General features: G+C 38.8%; 1 protein-coding gene and 1 non-coding gene across 2 annotated transcripts; one reads left to right on the forward strand and one right to left on the reverse strand.

Moving 5' to 3' along the window:
- Positions 1-4363, reverse strand: LOC142471161 (olfactory receptor 2A7-like). The gene is made up of 2 exons (XM_075577950.1): positions 4303-4363; positions 1-964 (listed from the first exon to the last, which is right to left on the reverse strand). Exons 1-2 carry the CDS (start codon positions 4332-4334, stop codon positions 1-3), a joined length of 996 nt encoding a protein of 331 aa, XP_075434065.1. The 5' UTR covers positions 4335-4363.
- Positions 4364-15398: 11035 nt separating this feature from the next.
- Positions 15399-15482, forward strand: TRNAL-UAA (transfer RNA leucine (anticodon UAA)). The gene has a single exon. It is a non-coding gene; the product is annotated as a tRNA-Leu (tRNA).
- Positions 15483-17353: the final 1871 nt, after the last annotated feature.

The following is a 17353-nucleotide window of genomic DNA, read 5'->3' on the forward strand; positions in this document are numbered from 1 at the left end:
CTATTTGCTCCTGTTAATAAGTCTTCCCAATTCCGCCTTGATATCTTGATTCCTCAGACTGTATATTAAAGGGTTCAACAATGGAGTGAATACAGCATGCAGAAGGGATATGAACTTGTTGACATTCAGTGACTGACCGTGGGCTGGAATCATGTATTTAGCAATCAATGTCCCATAAAATGTTCCTACAACAGTCAGGTGGGAGCTGCAGGTGGAGAAGGCTTTCTGCCTGCCAGTGGTGGAGGAGATGCTGAAGATGGTGATGAAGATACAGACGTACGTCACAATGATGAACACACACGGGAAGATAAAAATAGGGGTGGAGAACACAAGGAGTTCCAGTTCCACTGTGGAGGTGTCTGAGCAAGAGAGCTTCAGAAGAGGAGAAAGGTCACAAAAGAAATGGTCAATGACAGAAGGGCCACAAAATATTAACACTGATATAGAAATAGCTGAAATTAATGGAAGCATATAACCCAAAAGCCATGACCAAACAACCATATGGACGCAAAGTCGCAGGACCATAATGGAGGCATAACGCAATGGATTACAGATGGCCAGATATCGATCATAAGACATCACTCCAAGAAGGAAGCACTCAGTAATAGTTGACCCGCTAAAAAAGTAGAATTGGGTTATGCACCCGGGAACTGATATTCTGCTCCCTTCTTCAATTATGACATGAAGCATGTTAGGAACAGTAATAGTGATTAGAAAGATGTCGGCTAAGGACAGGTTGCAGAGGAAGAAATACATGGGAGATTGAAGTTGGCGACCACTGAACACGATGGCTATGATGACAAGATTTCCAAGTAGGGTGGCAAGGAAAACAATTGAGAAGAATATGAAGAGCGGGATCTTGAGAAGGTGACGACTTTCAAATCCCACAAGAAAGAATTCGGAGATCATTGTCCAGTTTCCCAGGTCCATTACTGGAAGAGAAGGGACTCCTGATACTCTCTGCCTGTAATGTATCAAAGGAAAAGGGTCTTACTTTAACGTCATGACACATCAATCTTGGAAACAAGTAGTCATTTCGTGTACATTCATACAGCTGTAGAAGGCTTCATTGTCCCCTTTTGGTGTATTATGGAGGGATACAGTATAGAAACAGGGTAAACAGCAACGCAAGAAACAACTAACTCTCCAACCATCAGGGCACCATTGACCCATTAATCTTTCCATACTGTGTCATTCCATGTTTGGGGCGAAACATGTCGGCAGTAGAGATACGTTAATGTTTCTGGTGTGCTTGGGTTATTCATACTTCTTAAGAACATGATAAGTTTGTAAACTATTTTGCCTAATCACAGATAATTACCGTCTTCATTTAATAAGAGTTTGTCTAAGAAAAGCCATTCACTTTCTCAATTGTCCTAGAAGAAGATACGTTTGCCAAAGTCTTCAAGGATCCATCAAAGAGGACATGACATACTGTGAAGGTGCAATGGCCAACCCCCCAAAACGACCTGTCTGGTAAGTGGACTCTATGTGAGGCCTTAAAAAGCCGATTGGTATTTTTTTTATCTGTTTATCATGTTCGTTTTTCTTTTCCTTTATATCGACATAGGCCAAAAGCCTGCAGTAGAGTGTTTACATGACAACTCCCACTGTTAATTGCTTCACTTCACCAGGCAACACAGATTTCAGGGATTTCAGAGACACTTTATAAGAGAGACTGTCTTACCCTGAGCTTCTCAAACAAGGCTGTTTGAAGCCCGAGGTGCCACAATGTGTGAATGGTCTAAAATATATATATATATATATTATATATATATATATATATATATATATATATATAGATATATATATATATATATATAGATATATAGAATATATATATATATATATATATATATATATATATATATATATATATATATATATATATATATATATATATATATATATATATTAAAACCCACAATTTAACATATTTCTGATCAGAGGGAAAAAATTGACAGGTGGAAACAGACAGCCTATGGTACATTATGGTTAAAATGTCTTATAAAAAATAAATAAATGTGCAAGGTGAACTTTTGGGGATTAGGTACATCATTTGGGGCTTTTACTGGACCACCCCTGCACCGGCAGCCATGGCTTTTACTGGACCACCCCTCCGGAGGCAGCCATGGCTTTTACTGGGAAAAGGAAAACAATACAGACCGGCACCTTAAAGTCCAAATGGGAGATATAAAAGTTCAATGGATGATTGGAATGACCAATGGATGTTGATCTGGTCCAGTGGACAGCAAGTTCCTCAGCAGCAGAAATGTTATGACATGCAGGGGAGACAAGAGGATAAGATCATAGTGTAACACAGTATGCTTATGACAAAAAGCACATAGACATAGACAAACAGACACATACAACACTAAACAATAGGCTGACTATTAATAAAGATATTTTAATAAACACAATAAAATGCAGGTGACTGGTGACTAGCAGGTCTAGGATCCAGTGTATAGAAACTGGAATCCTACTTACAGCAGGTCCCTAGGAAAGGCGCAGGTGAGGGTAGTATAACTCTCTGACGGATGGTGTTGGTGGACGCGTGCCACGTGTAGATGCCTGCCGGAGCTTCCTTGGATGGCTGCCGATGATGGCGACGCTTCCTTCTACTACACGCGACGTCCTTCGTTGGCGCCCGGAAGTGCGTCACAACAGGCGGGATGAAACACCAGATATCACTGCCGATACCAACTCCTATACAATGCGGCTCCAGGGACTGCTTGGAAGGTCTGCTCCTCTGCCAGTACTGCTGCTAAATGGTTCTCAATGGCCCAACACGTTTCGTGCGCATGCGCACTTCTTCAGGGGATCGATCCCCTGAAGAAGTGCGCATGCGCACGAAACGCATTGGGCCATTGAGAACCATTTAGCAGCAGTACTGGCAGAGGAGCAGACCTTCCAAGCAGTCCAGCCATCATCGGCAGCCATCCAAGGAAGCTCCGGCAGGCATCTACACGTGGCACGCGTCCACCAACACCATCCGTCAGAGAGTTATACTACCCTCACCTGCGCCTTTCCTAGGGACCTGCTGTAAGTAGGATTCCAGTTTCTATACACTGGATCCTAGACCTGCTCGTCACCAGTCACCTGCATTTTATTGTGTTTATTAAAATATCTTTATTAATAGTCAGCCTATTGTTTAGTGTTGTATGTGTCTGTTTGTCTATGTCTATGTGCTTTTTGTCATAACCATACTGTGTTACACTATGATCTTATCCTCTTGTCTCCCCTGCATGTCATAACATTTCTGCTGCTGAGGAACTTGCTGTCCACTGGACCAGATCAACATCCATTGGTCATTCCAATCATCCATTGAACTTTTATATCTCCCATTTGGACTTTAAGGCGCCGGTCTGTATTGTTTTCTTTATTTCTTTTATACTTATTACCCAAGGGTATACACTGATAAGTGTGCTTTTCTAACAATGTTTTAAAGACTAACCATTTATCTTCTACATTTTCCCCTGCAAAAACATCATCCCAGCATGAGCAGAAGAACAACAGTGGTACTTATTTGTAGGTGCAAAATGTTGGTGGGCCTGCATATCCATGCATCAGGTGTCTCACTACATTAAGTAAGTGGGTCTAGCTATGGCCAAAAATCTATCATTTCATCATACTGTATGGGTTTAGGAATTAGGTTTCCCTAATTCCTTTGTGTCATTCCGATTCCTTCCCCCTCTTCCCTGCCTCCCCACCCTGCTCAGTTGGTTATTGTATATACACTTTGCTCGCACGGTCCCAAGTACAGCATTGTTGTAGCACTGTTTGCTTTCTCAATGCAATTCAATTTGGCATACACCCAGTGTTTAATTTTCATTTATTTAGTGTCCCGGGACACATCCTTATTCAATTGCACTTTTATTGACAACTCTTCTGTCTTTAGAACTTATGAAGGAGAAAGGCTCCTGCTTCGGGCGCCAAATTCCATCACAATATGATCATAGTTCCAAGTGTTTTATGGAGAGAGTAGCTTCTCTTTGACACACATTGCATTCAATACAGTGTTACAAGGCAGAAAGATGTACCCAAGATGATTGCGCCAATGAGTTAGGGTGGGATACCCTGTGATATTAACTCCTATCAATTCTGCCATTAAAACCTATGGAAACTATAATATGCTGTGGTATAACATGATATGTTGTCTTATCAGCAGGAACAACAAAGTCTGCTACATCTGTATACAATGTTAAATAATGGTTTGATATTAATGGACCCCGTTTTAATTCACAGCACAGACTAAGGAGTCCTTAACTATACAAGATACGAAAGTGATGAGCAGTTACTTACAGATATAAGTATGTTTCGTTATGCTCAGCCATGGGAAAGAAATTCGGGTTGCTTCTTTGGAGAAGCCTTCTCCAAATCTGTATTTGCTTCGGAGGGTAAATCACAAAAAAAACTGAAGCCAGCTGCAACTGAAACGTACATTTCTATAAAAAAAAAATCACAGTCACCAGTAATGGTCAAAAAAAGATAAGATCCCACAATTTAAAAACCCATTGAAGGTTTAAAATGATGTGATCCTCCTAGTGAGTAAAGACATTGACTCTGATAACAATGACACTGAGTATGAAGCAGGGGAGCAGGTTCAATTCCTGGTGTCGGCTACTTGTGACTTTGGGCAAGTCACTTTATCTCCATATGCAGCAGTCACCAGAAACATAGAGTGTAAGCTCTGTGGGACAGGGATTGTGTCTGTAACATATCTATGTGCTGCGTACCACATGCCATACTGTAATTTGGAAGCACTTTGAGCCTGATTGGGAGAGAAAAGCAACATGAAATAAAGTTATTAGTATCTTTCTAATGTTATTACTTTTTAAAATATGATTCTTGTGCCAAATTGCACAATTTTAGGAGGTGGACCAAAAACACCATTTTGTTTGCAAAGTTAATGGGCAGTGATTAATACATGAAGGAACGGTATCCAACTTACCACAAGTTCAGGCGTTCTACAGCTGTCAGCATTTATAGAGGATTATAGATAATACTAATTATTATTATAACGTTTATTTGTAAAGCGCGGGATGATCAGCAATGTCAATATTTTTGGAAACAGAAGGAAGGTCTCAGTGAGGACGAAAGACTTCTTCACAAGAAGGATGTCGTCGTTGGATTCTCTCTATATCAGGGTTACCTTTGGGGATGACCTTGAGTTTGGAGGCAACCCATCAGCGAATTGTATCATGACCCCAAACGTTCAGCAACTTTATCCTCCCTGCTGCACATCTTCTCACAGAGACTTGGGCAGGGCCCTGTGATGTTCCTCAGTGTCAGAGAAGGAACAGTGGAAGATGACGACAGAAAGTGGCTCTCTGTGAAAATATCTGGGTGGCTTTCTGAGATTTTCATTTCAAATGGCCGCCCGTGTTGAGCAGGCTCCACGTCTGTGGCACACTGTATAAGTCACACTGTTTATCTTCATTATTCCTTTTATTATCTTCTTACAGCAAAGAGGGAATTCCTTCTGGGACGTTTGTCCCTCCAGTGTCATGTCAAATAATTCCAAGGCAATTAGAAGTAGTAATCCCTTTAGCACGATGACGTGACTTTAGCAGGATCTTTTCCATGGTCCCTTTTGACCAATGTTGACCTCAATTGTGTCCAGAACCTGGATATCTGCATTCTAGTCATTTAAATGCCGCTCGCAAATAAATGAAACAATTAAAATATTTGGCTGTCATCAGCATATATAGTCTTGTTAAAATGCACCCCAATAAAAATGTGCCATTCCTTTGCAGATAAAGACAGTTTATTTATTTTTAGCTTTAAACTAAAATGTAGAATGAGTGTCCATTAAAGAGTTTATTCTACTAATGGTCTGCCACATTTTTTTTTCCGGCAGGAAAATAAGGAGACAGTAGAGAACATGGGGGAAGAATGGCGCCCATGGAGGGTTCTGCTTCACGGCACCTTTACAGATGAAGCACGACCTGCCGTCTCCAGAACCACGGCTGAAAAGGCAAGAAGCCGTGACTCTGGGGATAGCACTGCCGCGACATCGCTGTGCGGGAACTGCATTAGGCATTAGACAGTGAGGCATTTAAAGTGGGGTTTTTAAGTGATAAATACAGTTAGACTACAGTTAATATATAAATATATATATAGTTAATTTACTCACTTTCTTCATGCAAGACCAATAACCTCAGCTGATATGACATGGATCTAATTGCATTCTCTTCACAGGTATGTTCCTGATGCTGAAACCCTGTGTAAAAGACTGAATCTGGCCTTGTTGAATTGATATATAAGTTAGTATGTTTGAATGTAAAAAGTTTTTTGTTTTTTTTCCCCTCTTAACTCTGTGCTGTTAATTGACCAAATGGAACAAGCTGATTGATTGGGGAGGGGGAGGATCATGTGACTGCTTTTATCTGTATAATACCAACACCTTTCCTGCATCTTTGCAGGAACTGCATTAGGCATTAGACAGTGAGGCATTTAAAGTGATCATTTTAAGTGATAAATATAGTTAGACTACAGTTTGACTAGAAGTGACTGGTTACTGCTTCTTTCTGCAAACTCTTTTACTCAAGACAACAAACACTAAGCTATTCAGATCACACTATGATCCCATGCTTACTAACCTGTGTGAAAGCTTAGAAATAAGATCAATGAGTCAAATACAGGGTTCAAAGTAACACATGAGTTTATCTGTACCAAGGCACAATTGGGAGACAAGAATTCAGAAAGAACTCAAGCCTCTGAAAACATATTGCTTAGTATCACATTTTTATACATTTCAAAATGAGTAATACACCCCTTAAGGGGGCTGGCTTATAGATAAATGATGATATGATGACATACAAAAAATACATTTTGTTGATGCCTAAATATGCTTTACATTGCTATATTCTTATCGATAATTTACCATAATGTGGGCCTCCCAACCCTGTGACATAAGGGAGTTACTGTGTTCAGCCCTGTGTGTATGTTGTGGCTGTCAGATAAGAAAGAACTCAGATCAGCAGGAATGTCTAATCGCTTACGAATGCTATTTCAATTCTTGCCTGCCTTGTAGGAATTAAAAAGGGTTAGTTATATCTAGGAGCGATACTCTGCAGATTCAAACATTCACAGTTCATTCATTCATTCACGAATGAGACAAATATACATCCATATAGCAAACACTCAGAAAATGGTGGTTTAGGCCAAAATGGAGGTGATGATAGCCACTCACATTATCTCAATCTTCACAGTCCTCTCTTTTTATTCTTGAAAACATAGTCTTTTAAGGATAATTCAGATAAAACTCAGAAGCGTTGCACTGGCCTGGAGGGCCCCAATTTGCATGGCTCCGATAGTTCTGAAAACTCACAGAGCTGCTGGCTATCATCTCAGCCAGGTTGGTCTTTCTGCCATCATCTTCATCTGTATTCCATTGAGGAGGACTGACTTTTCCTTCTGAGATTGCATCTTCCGTAGTGTCGTCTGTGATCAGTGGCATGGCCTGGGTAGAGGGTGTTACACACCTTTGCAGTATGGATTTACTGCACATGACACAGACATACAAAACAATCAGAACTGCAAACACACAGACAAATCCATCCATCAGTTTCGCTTCTAGAAAACCCAACCAACATGGTAATTCCTAACAAAACACCTCTTATCTCCACCTTTCCTTAATCTCTCCTGTATCTCTGCGATCTTCTCTACCTCATGCTCAATCTTACCACTTTGATCTCTAAATAACATAACATTGCTCTTTAACTCGGGCACACACGCTAAAATATAGTCCAGAGCCATTCTATTCTGTAGGGCCATTAATCTAATCTGTACCTGTTCTTGATTAAGTAAATTAATGAATGTAGTTGTATGATTGAGAACATCATCCAGTACATCCGTAAGTACATTGAGCCTGTCATATAGCAACTCAACTCCTACATTAGGAAATAAGCTAGCCCAAAATTGTTCTTTCCATAGACTACTTTTCAACCCCTGTGCGTTGGAAGTGGCTCTGCTATTCCTGATCCTGCCAGTGGGTCATTGTAAAGGCAGGTACAACTGTACCTAGATAGCAGGACCCTGTCCAACCACATGGTAATACTCTGTAGGCCTATTTTCCACAAATCCAATACACTCCCCTAGGTAAACTAGAATTTGTGCAAGCACTTTTTACTATCTTAATTAAAACTGAAAAATTAAGGCCACATCCTCCCTGTAAATTTTTAGTTCAGGGCTGTAAATACATTTTCATACAAGTTTCATTAGTTGGTGGAGACACCTGGCCCATAAATTGTTTGTTGTTCCCAGTGTAATTTCCACCTACAGGAACCTCATTTACCAGTGGAATTCGGTTTAGAAAAGTTTCCTGTAAACAAATTCAAATTAACATTTCATCATTTTAAATTCGGCATTAGTGTAAGATTGTGTGATTGTCTGCAAAATAATGTGACCATAAAACAATGAACATTACAAATATTTCAAAACTGATCATCCCTTATCATCATCTGGATGGTGTAGGCTGATCTTGCCTAGCGGGGCATACATCTTAAAAACACACTCTAAAGCATAAAAATAATATGGAGTCCTGAAAAAACAAATTGTTCATTTAAGTCCGGGCCTTGATAATATTGAGTTCAGAAAAAGCAAATTGTTTGTTTAAGACCGGGCCTTGCCTGAAGTCTTAATTCCTTGGTGGTTAAATGTTCTAGGATTATTGTGCCTAGAAACACTAACAGTTGGTAAAAAAACGCTGGCTTGATGATTCTTTGTCTTTGTTAACTGTTTACGGTGGTGCCGGCACTTTTTTCTTGCGATGATGCTGCTTTGTATTCTCCTTGGTAGACTGTATAAGCTGCACCTAAGTTTGGAGAGACTTAAACATTTCATTAATAAAAGCACAAGGAGAGCGCTTTTAGCCACTATAATTTAGTATCAGCACAAATTTTTTTGTTTTTCACCACTATCTTGGCATCCGCGTATAAAATAAACACAAAAAATACCTTGCTCACCAATTACAAAAGAAAGAAATCAAAGGTGCATAGGAAAGTATCGTAAGAGAACACTGATAAGTGGCAAGAGGTTGTCACTAAAAGTCCCTAAAGCTTGCACTCATTGTAAACTGTAAAATATACATAAAGTACCAGTTAAATAACTAATACCACTAATATCAAATTTATTACAGACCAAATGGGAAATATCCACATAAACTTAACTTTAACACAACTAAAACGTATACAACTTTTTTACAAGCTAAAAACTTACAAAATGCATAAAAATGACAACTAATAAATCATAAATAAGAGTCCCCATGTGAACGAAACGGACAGTATACGGTAAACAAAAATTCTAATATGAACACAAAGCCCTATCAGAACATGAGGGGCCAGTGACCATAATATACTAACAATGCTAATTAGCTTCACCACAAAACACTGCATAGTAGCAGCTCATCACATTAATTCTTAGTTCCCAAACAGACTCAAAATAAAGCTATCCAATAGTTATGCTGGAAAATGTAAAGAGGAGAAAATGTAAAGAGGAGGGGTATATCCCTCTCTACATGAATATTCATGAAATAACATGTTGCTATGTGTAGCAATGAGTAGACAGCACCAAAACACAACACAATATGAATGGAGTCATATCGGCAAGGAATATTCAAGGATAAATAACAAAACAACACACACAAGGTAATGTTGCAATTAACAAAATAGGCAGAGTCCGCATATAGACAGGTGTGTTATGGAAAATCATATAAATTATCCTCTCTTTTGTTCATATGCAAATCCTATGACATGTGAACAACATACGACAAAGAATGATGGTCACTTAAAACATCAGCAGCTTGAGATTTAAATATATATATATATATATCATGAATTTGACAATAGCTACTGCTTTAAAAAAATAAATTCTAGATAGCCTACAGTTGCATTCTTTAAAATGAGAGGCTATAGATCAGGGTTCAAATTAAGACATCTTTTGGAGGGAAAGGAGAGGTAATGGTTAAAAGTTATAAAAATACATCACATATGCAGTTAACTTTATAGGAAAAATTATTTCATATCTGATTTTATGCTTACTCGTTTATATTGTACGCTTTGTGAAGTACTGAGTATACTTTTGACACTATTCAAATACGGAAATACATATTAAATATTATTGTATTGTTAATGAAACAATTATTACAAATAGCGTTAAAAAACATCTCCTAATTAAAACAAATAGAATTTAAATGTGTTTACTGGTTTCTGCGTAGAGGTAATTTGGATACTGCATGTGGGGATTATAACCCCTTGTAATAATTCCTACATAATGGGGGCTATGCCATCTAAAGCATTTCATAAACTATGAGGTATTTATCCTAAAATAGATACAAAAAACAAAAAGCATAATTTCACATTTCTCTGATACAGAGCAAAATGAACTTTACAAAAAATAAGATAAAAACCCAAAACAGACCTGTTTGACCCTGCAAACTCAGTCCCAAAAATAAATACATTACAATATCATTCTCTTTCCCCATACTATAACTAAGCTGCTTTTAAACATTTCTTTTTTTTTTTTTCTCTCAGTTTCTAGTTAACTTTTCATGTCTGGAACGTGGTCTTTGTACATTCCTTAAGCTGGAGGAGGGGGGCCAGCCCGCTTGGCTGCTTTTAACCTTCCCTCTTTTAAATGACTACTGTTCAAAAATCAGACGAGCAGTGTATTTAAGAAAACAAACCGTTAGTTTCCTATTATAAGTTTGAACAGAAAAACCTTGATAACACAAAAACAAACACAAAACCATCTTTGCAACCCTTCTTATAAAACATAAATCTTATTGTTTTATTTACTATATATTTATAATTCCTTATCTTTCTTACACACACCCACACAGACACATACACACGTTCTCTGAGTTTATCTTCCATCAACATTCATTCTTCTTTCTACAAAACTCCAACACGATCTTAATCTTGTGGGCCAGAGTAAAACTTAATAAAGCTTCCTTACTCCATAAGATCAGACTCTTTTTTTTTTGTTTAAATAAAAAATAAACATTTACTTTTTAAAACTTTGCATTATAGATATACCTTGCTTTTAGTCCTGACTCCTCTAAATCAGCACATAAAATTTAAATTTAAAACTTCATTTAAATATTGTAACACAGTATTTCCTACGCCCAGGAACAAACATGTGCTACTGTGAAAAAAATACAAATTCATATTTGAGTCAGGGTGAAATGACTTATTTTTACAACTGCCAAATTTTCATTCTCTTTTAAAATATTACACTAACAGACTTTAACATACAATACTTCCTAGGTTTATTTTAAATGCTACTGTCATGCCTTGTAAATGGCAGCAGGCTTAATACACTTTGACAAAAGGGTTTAAACTTAAATGACCCTTTTACAAGAGATTATTTGTTATTTTTATGATTAGTACAACAAGTGACAATGTAAAGCGCTATGTACACTAATGGCGCTATATGAATAAAGACATTCATACATGCATACATACATTAACTATCAGAGTGACACACAAACACTTCACTCCATGACATGTATATTATTATGCCATCAAACTAGTTACTATCTGAGCTTTCTAAGACAAAAACAAAAAACATTTAAAGAGGATGTTCCCTTCTTTTTCCATGCAGTATTAATGCAATAATTCCTAAAAAACTACTTTAACATTCTTAAATTCAAGCCATTTCTTCCTAGGTTACTAATTAACTTCCATGTCTCACAGACATGCAACTCCTGTGCCTCACAGACATGCAACTCCTGTGCCTCACAGACATGCAACTCCTTTTCAGTGAAAAAGGGTGAGAAAAGGGGGAAGAGGAAAAGGGGATCAGAAAAAAGGGGGGTCCACTAATGCTACAGTTTTTTTTAAAACCGAGCCTGATATGTTTCACTTTCCTTCTTATTCAATATATTCTGCGTCACTAAATATCCATTTTTAAAACATTTTATTGCCATAAAGTCCACACATAATTTCAAGGGACGTACCCTGCGCCGGCGACTGAGAATGTAGGTTCCCCATAATTCTCCTCTATTACACGATCAACGCCAGTCGATCGTGTACCAATAAGGTGCCCACTACTTGGTAGAATATAGAGCTAAGGAGCAGTGGTCTTAAAAAAATAAAATAGTCACCTGTTGCTCCTTAACAAAATCTTCTCTTTACAAGTTTTTTGAGACTTACCACCTTATTATCTGATCCATCCCCGATCAACGCCAGTCGATCGGGTTCCAATAAGGTGCCCCAACCCTTGGTATAATATAAGTAGAATATAGAGTTAAGGAACAGTGGCCTTAAAAACAGTTTCCTGCTGTTCCTTAACAATAGTTCTCTCCCCAAGTTCTAGGAGACTTAACACCTTATTAATTATTATACCTTCCGGGCCCTCACTTGGCCCTGCCGTTTAGCGGCACACGGTATAACCTGAGTTTATGGCAATAATACAAAAACAACAATAACAATACCTGATCAGTATAATATTGATAAACTCACGTGATACAGGGTGTCCCGTCACTCAGGTAGGTTGCCCATAAAGAACAAACTGTCTACAGATTACTCAAACTTTAATCTAACGGCTTTTTTTGTTAAAAAGGATAAAGCCATACCTTATTCCAAGTGTGCACGTTTGAGTAATGTAGGCAGTTTCTCCGTCTGGGTTTCCTGGTCCCGAGATATTGGGTCCCTATTCAAGGATGCGCCATCTGTGAAAGCTTAGAAATAAGATCAATGAGTCAAATACAGGGTTCAAAGTAACACATGAGTTTATCTGTACCAAGGCACAATTGGGAGACAAGAATTCAGAAAGAACTCAAGCCTCTGAAAACATATTGCTTAGTATCACATTTTTATACATTTCAAAATGAGTAATACACCCCTTAAGGGGGCTGGCTTATAGATAAATGATGATATGATGACATACAAAAAATACATTTTGTTGATGCCTAAATATGCTTTACATTGCTATATTCTTATCGATAATTTACCATAATGTGGGCCTCCCAACCCTGTGACATAAGGGAGTTACTGTGTTCAGCCCTGTATGTATGTTGTGGCTGTCAGATAAGAAAGAACTCAGATCAGCAGGAATGTCTAATCGCTTACGAATGCTATTTCAATTCTTGCCTGCCTTGTAGGAATTAAAAAGGGTTAGTTATATCTAGGAGCGATACTCTGCAGATTCAAACATTCACAGTTCATTCATTCATTCACGAATGAGACAAATATACATCCATATAGCAAACACTCAGAAAATGGTGGTTTAGGCCAAAATGGAGGTGATGATAGCCACTCACATTATCTCAATCTTCACACCTGCATATTTCAACCCCCCACCCCTTTACAACTTCTTTACTGCAGTCTCTCCCAAAACTGACTGCACAATACACTGAAACCCTGAACTGACTCTAGCATTGCAATACAGCTAAACATTTGACAAGGAACAGGCACACACCTGCTGTTAGTCTGCTCACACTCACTCTGCTCACAACAGCTCCTTGCAGCACTGCCTACCTCTGGCAACATGAACCTGCTATGTATTTTAATTTTTTTCTTTCTCCTGGTCTCATGGAGATGTTACTCCCTCTATCCACTACAAACTCCTCCATCCTGGCCCACACCCAACATCACCATACACCCTGGACTACTCAAAAGCCTTTCACTATCTACTGAATGTTGGTGGAGAACTCTAAAAACCAGCACACCAACCACTGCTCACTCAAATGGCAAACATCACAAATCTACAACTTGCAAACAACTACCCAAATTTCTACTCATACTATTACTCTCTTTAGCAGGTGATATTGAACCTAACCCAGGTCCCCCCATTTTAGCTCTGTCCCATGCCCCTGAGAATTCCACCTTTAAATTCCAAAAAGGGCTATCTGTCGCCCATATAAACATCCGGAGCCTGCTGCCCAAACTGGATGAACTAAGGGCATGGTGCCTTATGCATAAACCCAAAGCCATCATTCTTACAGAAACATGGCTATCCCCTAAAACCCCAGATGCAAATATCGCCTTCAGGGATACTCCATTTTTAGGAGAGATAGGTCAAAGAGAGGAGGAGGGGTGTTATTTTATATTGCAGACACCTTACAATTTACACTGTTAAATTGCCCACCAAGTCCACCCTCTTTTGAAACTCTAGTTGGCAAAATCTGCCTCCCCTTTTCTAAGCCCATCTTGCTTGCTGCCATCTACCGCCCCCCTAAAGCCCCTCTACAATCCTTGACTGATATAACCCAATTTCTTGGCTCCATTTCCTCTCTGAATGAGAAGAGTGAGCTGCTAGTTCTTGGGGATTTCAACTTCAATTGGCTTGACCCTAAAAATCACAAAATCCAGATAAAACTCAAGTCACTTAACCTATCACAACTCATTTCCCAACCCACACGGATAAACCTGAAATCGCATAACCATTCCTTGCTAGACTGGATTCTCTCCTCAAACCCCAGCAGAATCCAATCCTCTGGCATCCTTCCTGATATTTTCAGTGACCATGCAATAGTGTACTGTGTAAAGAAAATTAAACCGCCCCATTCAAGCCCTAAAGTTCTCCTCACTAGAACATTTAAAAACTTTAACCCACAACAGTTTCTGGATGACCTTACCAACTGCCCATGGCACAGAATCGATTTAATTCCCGACCCCGATTCTGCGCTCGACTATTTCCAAACCGAGTTCTTAAAACTCTGCGATACCCATGCTCCACTACGCAAAATAAGGGTACGGGGGGCCAACCTTCCATGGGTTACACCTGACCTTATAGCACTCTACCAGTTCAGGGATGCCTTGTGGAAAAGCTACAAAGTAACTGGCACTACCAAGGATCTCAATCACTACAGATGCATGCGGATCATGTGAGTAGTAGGGAGGCATACATTATGTCAAACTTTTTTTGACAGGTACCACGCCCACTTTTCCCCTAAGCCCCGCCCCCTTTTGGCCTTAAACCCGCCCTATGTCCCGCCCCTTCCGTATCCGGTCCCGCCCCATCCGTATCCGGCCCCGCCCCCTGCGCATTTTTAGGTTGCCGCCCCCTGCGCCAAAAAACCGCGGTTGACGCCCCCTACGCCAAAAAAACGCAGTTGACGCCTCCTAAGCCAAAAAACCGCGGTTGACATCCCCCAGACTCCATTTTTTATTATGATGTGCATTTTTTTATTCTTTTTTGTGATTGGTGCGTACTGTTGACGTAGATTGGAGGGGGCGTATACATACGCGGGGCATGTCCGGGCATGTTTATAGGCTTTTGGGGCATGCCCGAACATGTTTTTTTTCATACTGGGGCACGTCTGGACATGTTTATTCTGAAATAACGCAGTGCGCATGTCAGAAAAGTTCAAATGACGTTGAAAAGAGGGCGTAGCATTTTTTTTTTAAAATTCAGACAGAATACGGCTTTAAGAGGCTAAACCCTCAAGTGTCAGGGTGGCCGAGTGGTTTAAGGCGTTGGACTTAAGATCCAATGGACGTATGTCCACGTGGGTTCGAATCCCACCCCAGACATAATATTTTTATATATTTTTTTTATTTGTATATATTTTTTATTTGTATAGAGACGGTACAGGGATTAGCCGCAACAGTCGGGGGTTACATATAAATAAAAAGCACAATTGTATGAGTCAAAAATTGCTTATTTTATTTTTAAAAGATAACACAGTTTTCACCAGGAAATAATTACAAGACGTATTTACAAGTAAAAAAGTAAAACGGCTGTTAAGTCCTTAATAGACTAAAATCATCTAGAGGCGTTGAGTTAGTACGATACATAGTATAGAGGGACAGCAATACAATGTCTTATTTTACAGAGGGAAAAAAAAAAAAAAAAATTAAACAGCTTATTTACAGTTTCAACCAGGCAATAATTACAATTCGTATTTACAAGTAAAAAAGTAAGTGAGTAATTTCAAAAGTCTTTGAAAAGCGTTTCATAGCAATTGATGCAATAACCTCATTAGCAGATGTTGTGGGGCCATAGTAAAAAAAGTAAATAAGTCATTTCAAAAGTCTTTGAAAAGCGTGTCATAGCAATTGACGCAATAACCTCATTAGCAGATGGTGTGGGGGCATAATGACAAGAAGCTAGACAAACACCATGGTTGTTAACTGAGAGCAGAGGTGTCGTGGGAACAGCCTCATTAACAGCGGTAAATAAGGCATTTCAAAAGACTTGGAAGAGCCTTGAACTGCGGGAGATTGTTTTAAACAGAGGCTGAAAACACCATAGAAGCATTATATTGTTTTATGAAATACTATTAAAGAATGCATAGCCATACAAGCTCAAAAAAAGCGGATGCACAATTACGAAAAATATATTACACGCCGAAAACGCCTGGTTATTTATTTATTTATTTATTTATAAAATATTTTACCAGGAAGTAATACATTGAGAGTTACCTCTCGTTTTCAAGTATGTCCTGGGCACAGAGTAAAACAAATAATACATGGTTACAAATACAGTTACATAAATGAACAAGGTATACATTTATATACAAGACATTGCATGCACAGTTAAAGAACATATATATTATGAGCGTATGAAACAGTTACAGACCAGATTCCTTTGGCGGCATACAGAGTTTAAATAATGCAGCACAAAAATACGGTATTTCAAACGCAACGGTCAAAAATTATCTTTCAGAGCAAGATGTCTATACGTTATACAAACCGGCGCGAAAAAATTTCAAAAGGAATATGATTTTAGTGTCCAATATCGATTCGCAGTGGCAGGCCGACCTCGTATCAATGATTGATTTTGCCAAGTGTAACGACGGAAATCGTTATATTCTGACCGTTATCGATATTTTGTCAAAATACGCCTGGGCAAAATTGTTGCAAAATAAAAAAGGGTTAAGCGTCGCTAATGCGTTACAAGAGATTTTTTTAGAGGGAAGGGTTCCTCAAAAGTTACAAACTGACGGGGGTAAAGAATTCTTGAATAAGAATGTTAATTTACTGCTCCAAAAATATGGCGTTAACAGGTTCATCGCCGGCAACGCCGTTAAGGCAGCCATTATTGAACGCTTTAATAGGACATTAAAAACGAAAATGTGGCGTTTTTTCACAGCACATAATACGCACAGGTACAGCGATGTGTTATCAGACTTAATATACAGCTATAACCACACGCCACATCGCACCATTAAGTGTGCGCCAAAGGATGTAACACAAGCGAATTCTCTCACCGTTTGGAATACTATTTATAGGTCACATGTGTGTTCTAAGAAACTTAAGCCACTTTTAAAAATTGGAGACCACGTTCGGATATCAAAATATAAAGGAGTTTTTACAAAGGGTTATGAACAGTGCTTTACAGATGAAATATTTATTATTGCTGATGTACGCACGAAAGGCGTAAAACCTCTGTATAAGATCAC

This window comes from Ascaphus truei, chromosome 20 (assembly GCF_040206685.1).
Source record: "Ascaphus truei isolate aAscTru1 chromosome 20, aAscTru1.hap1, whole genome shotgun sequence".
NCBI classification, from domain to species: Eukaryota; Metazoa; Chordata; class Amphibia; order Anura; family Ascaphidae; genus Ascaphus; species Ascaphus truei.

What these genes read in the sequence shown, in the direction of transcription:
- LOC142471161 (XM_075577950.1), bottom strand. Translation starts at nt 4,334, where the DNA reads ATGGCTGAGCATAACGAAACATACTTATATCT. An exon ending in AACGAAACATACTTATATCT is followed by an intron (nt 965 to 4,302) that starts GTAAGTAACTGC and finishes GATACATTACAG; the next exon opens with GCAGAGAGTATCAGGAGTCC.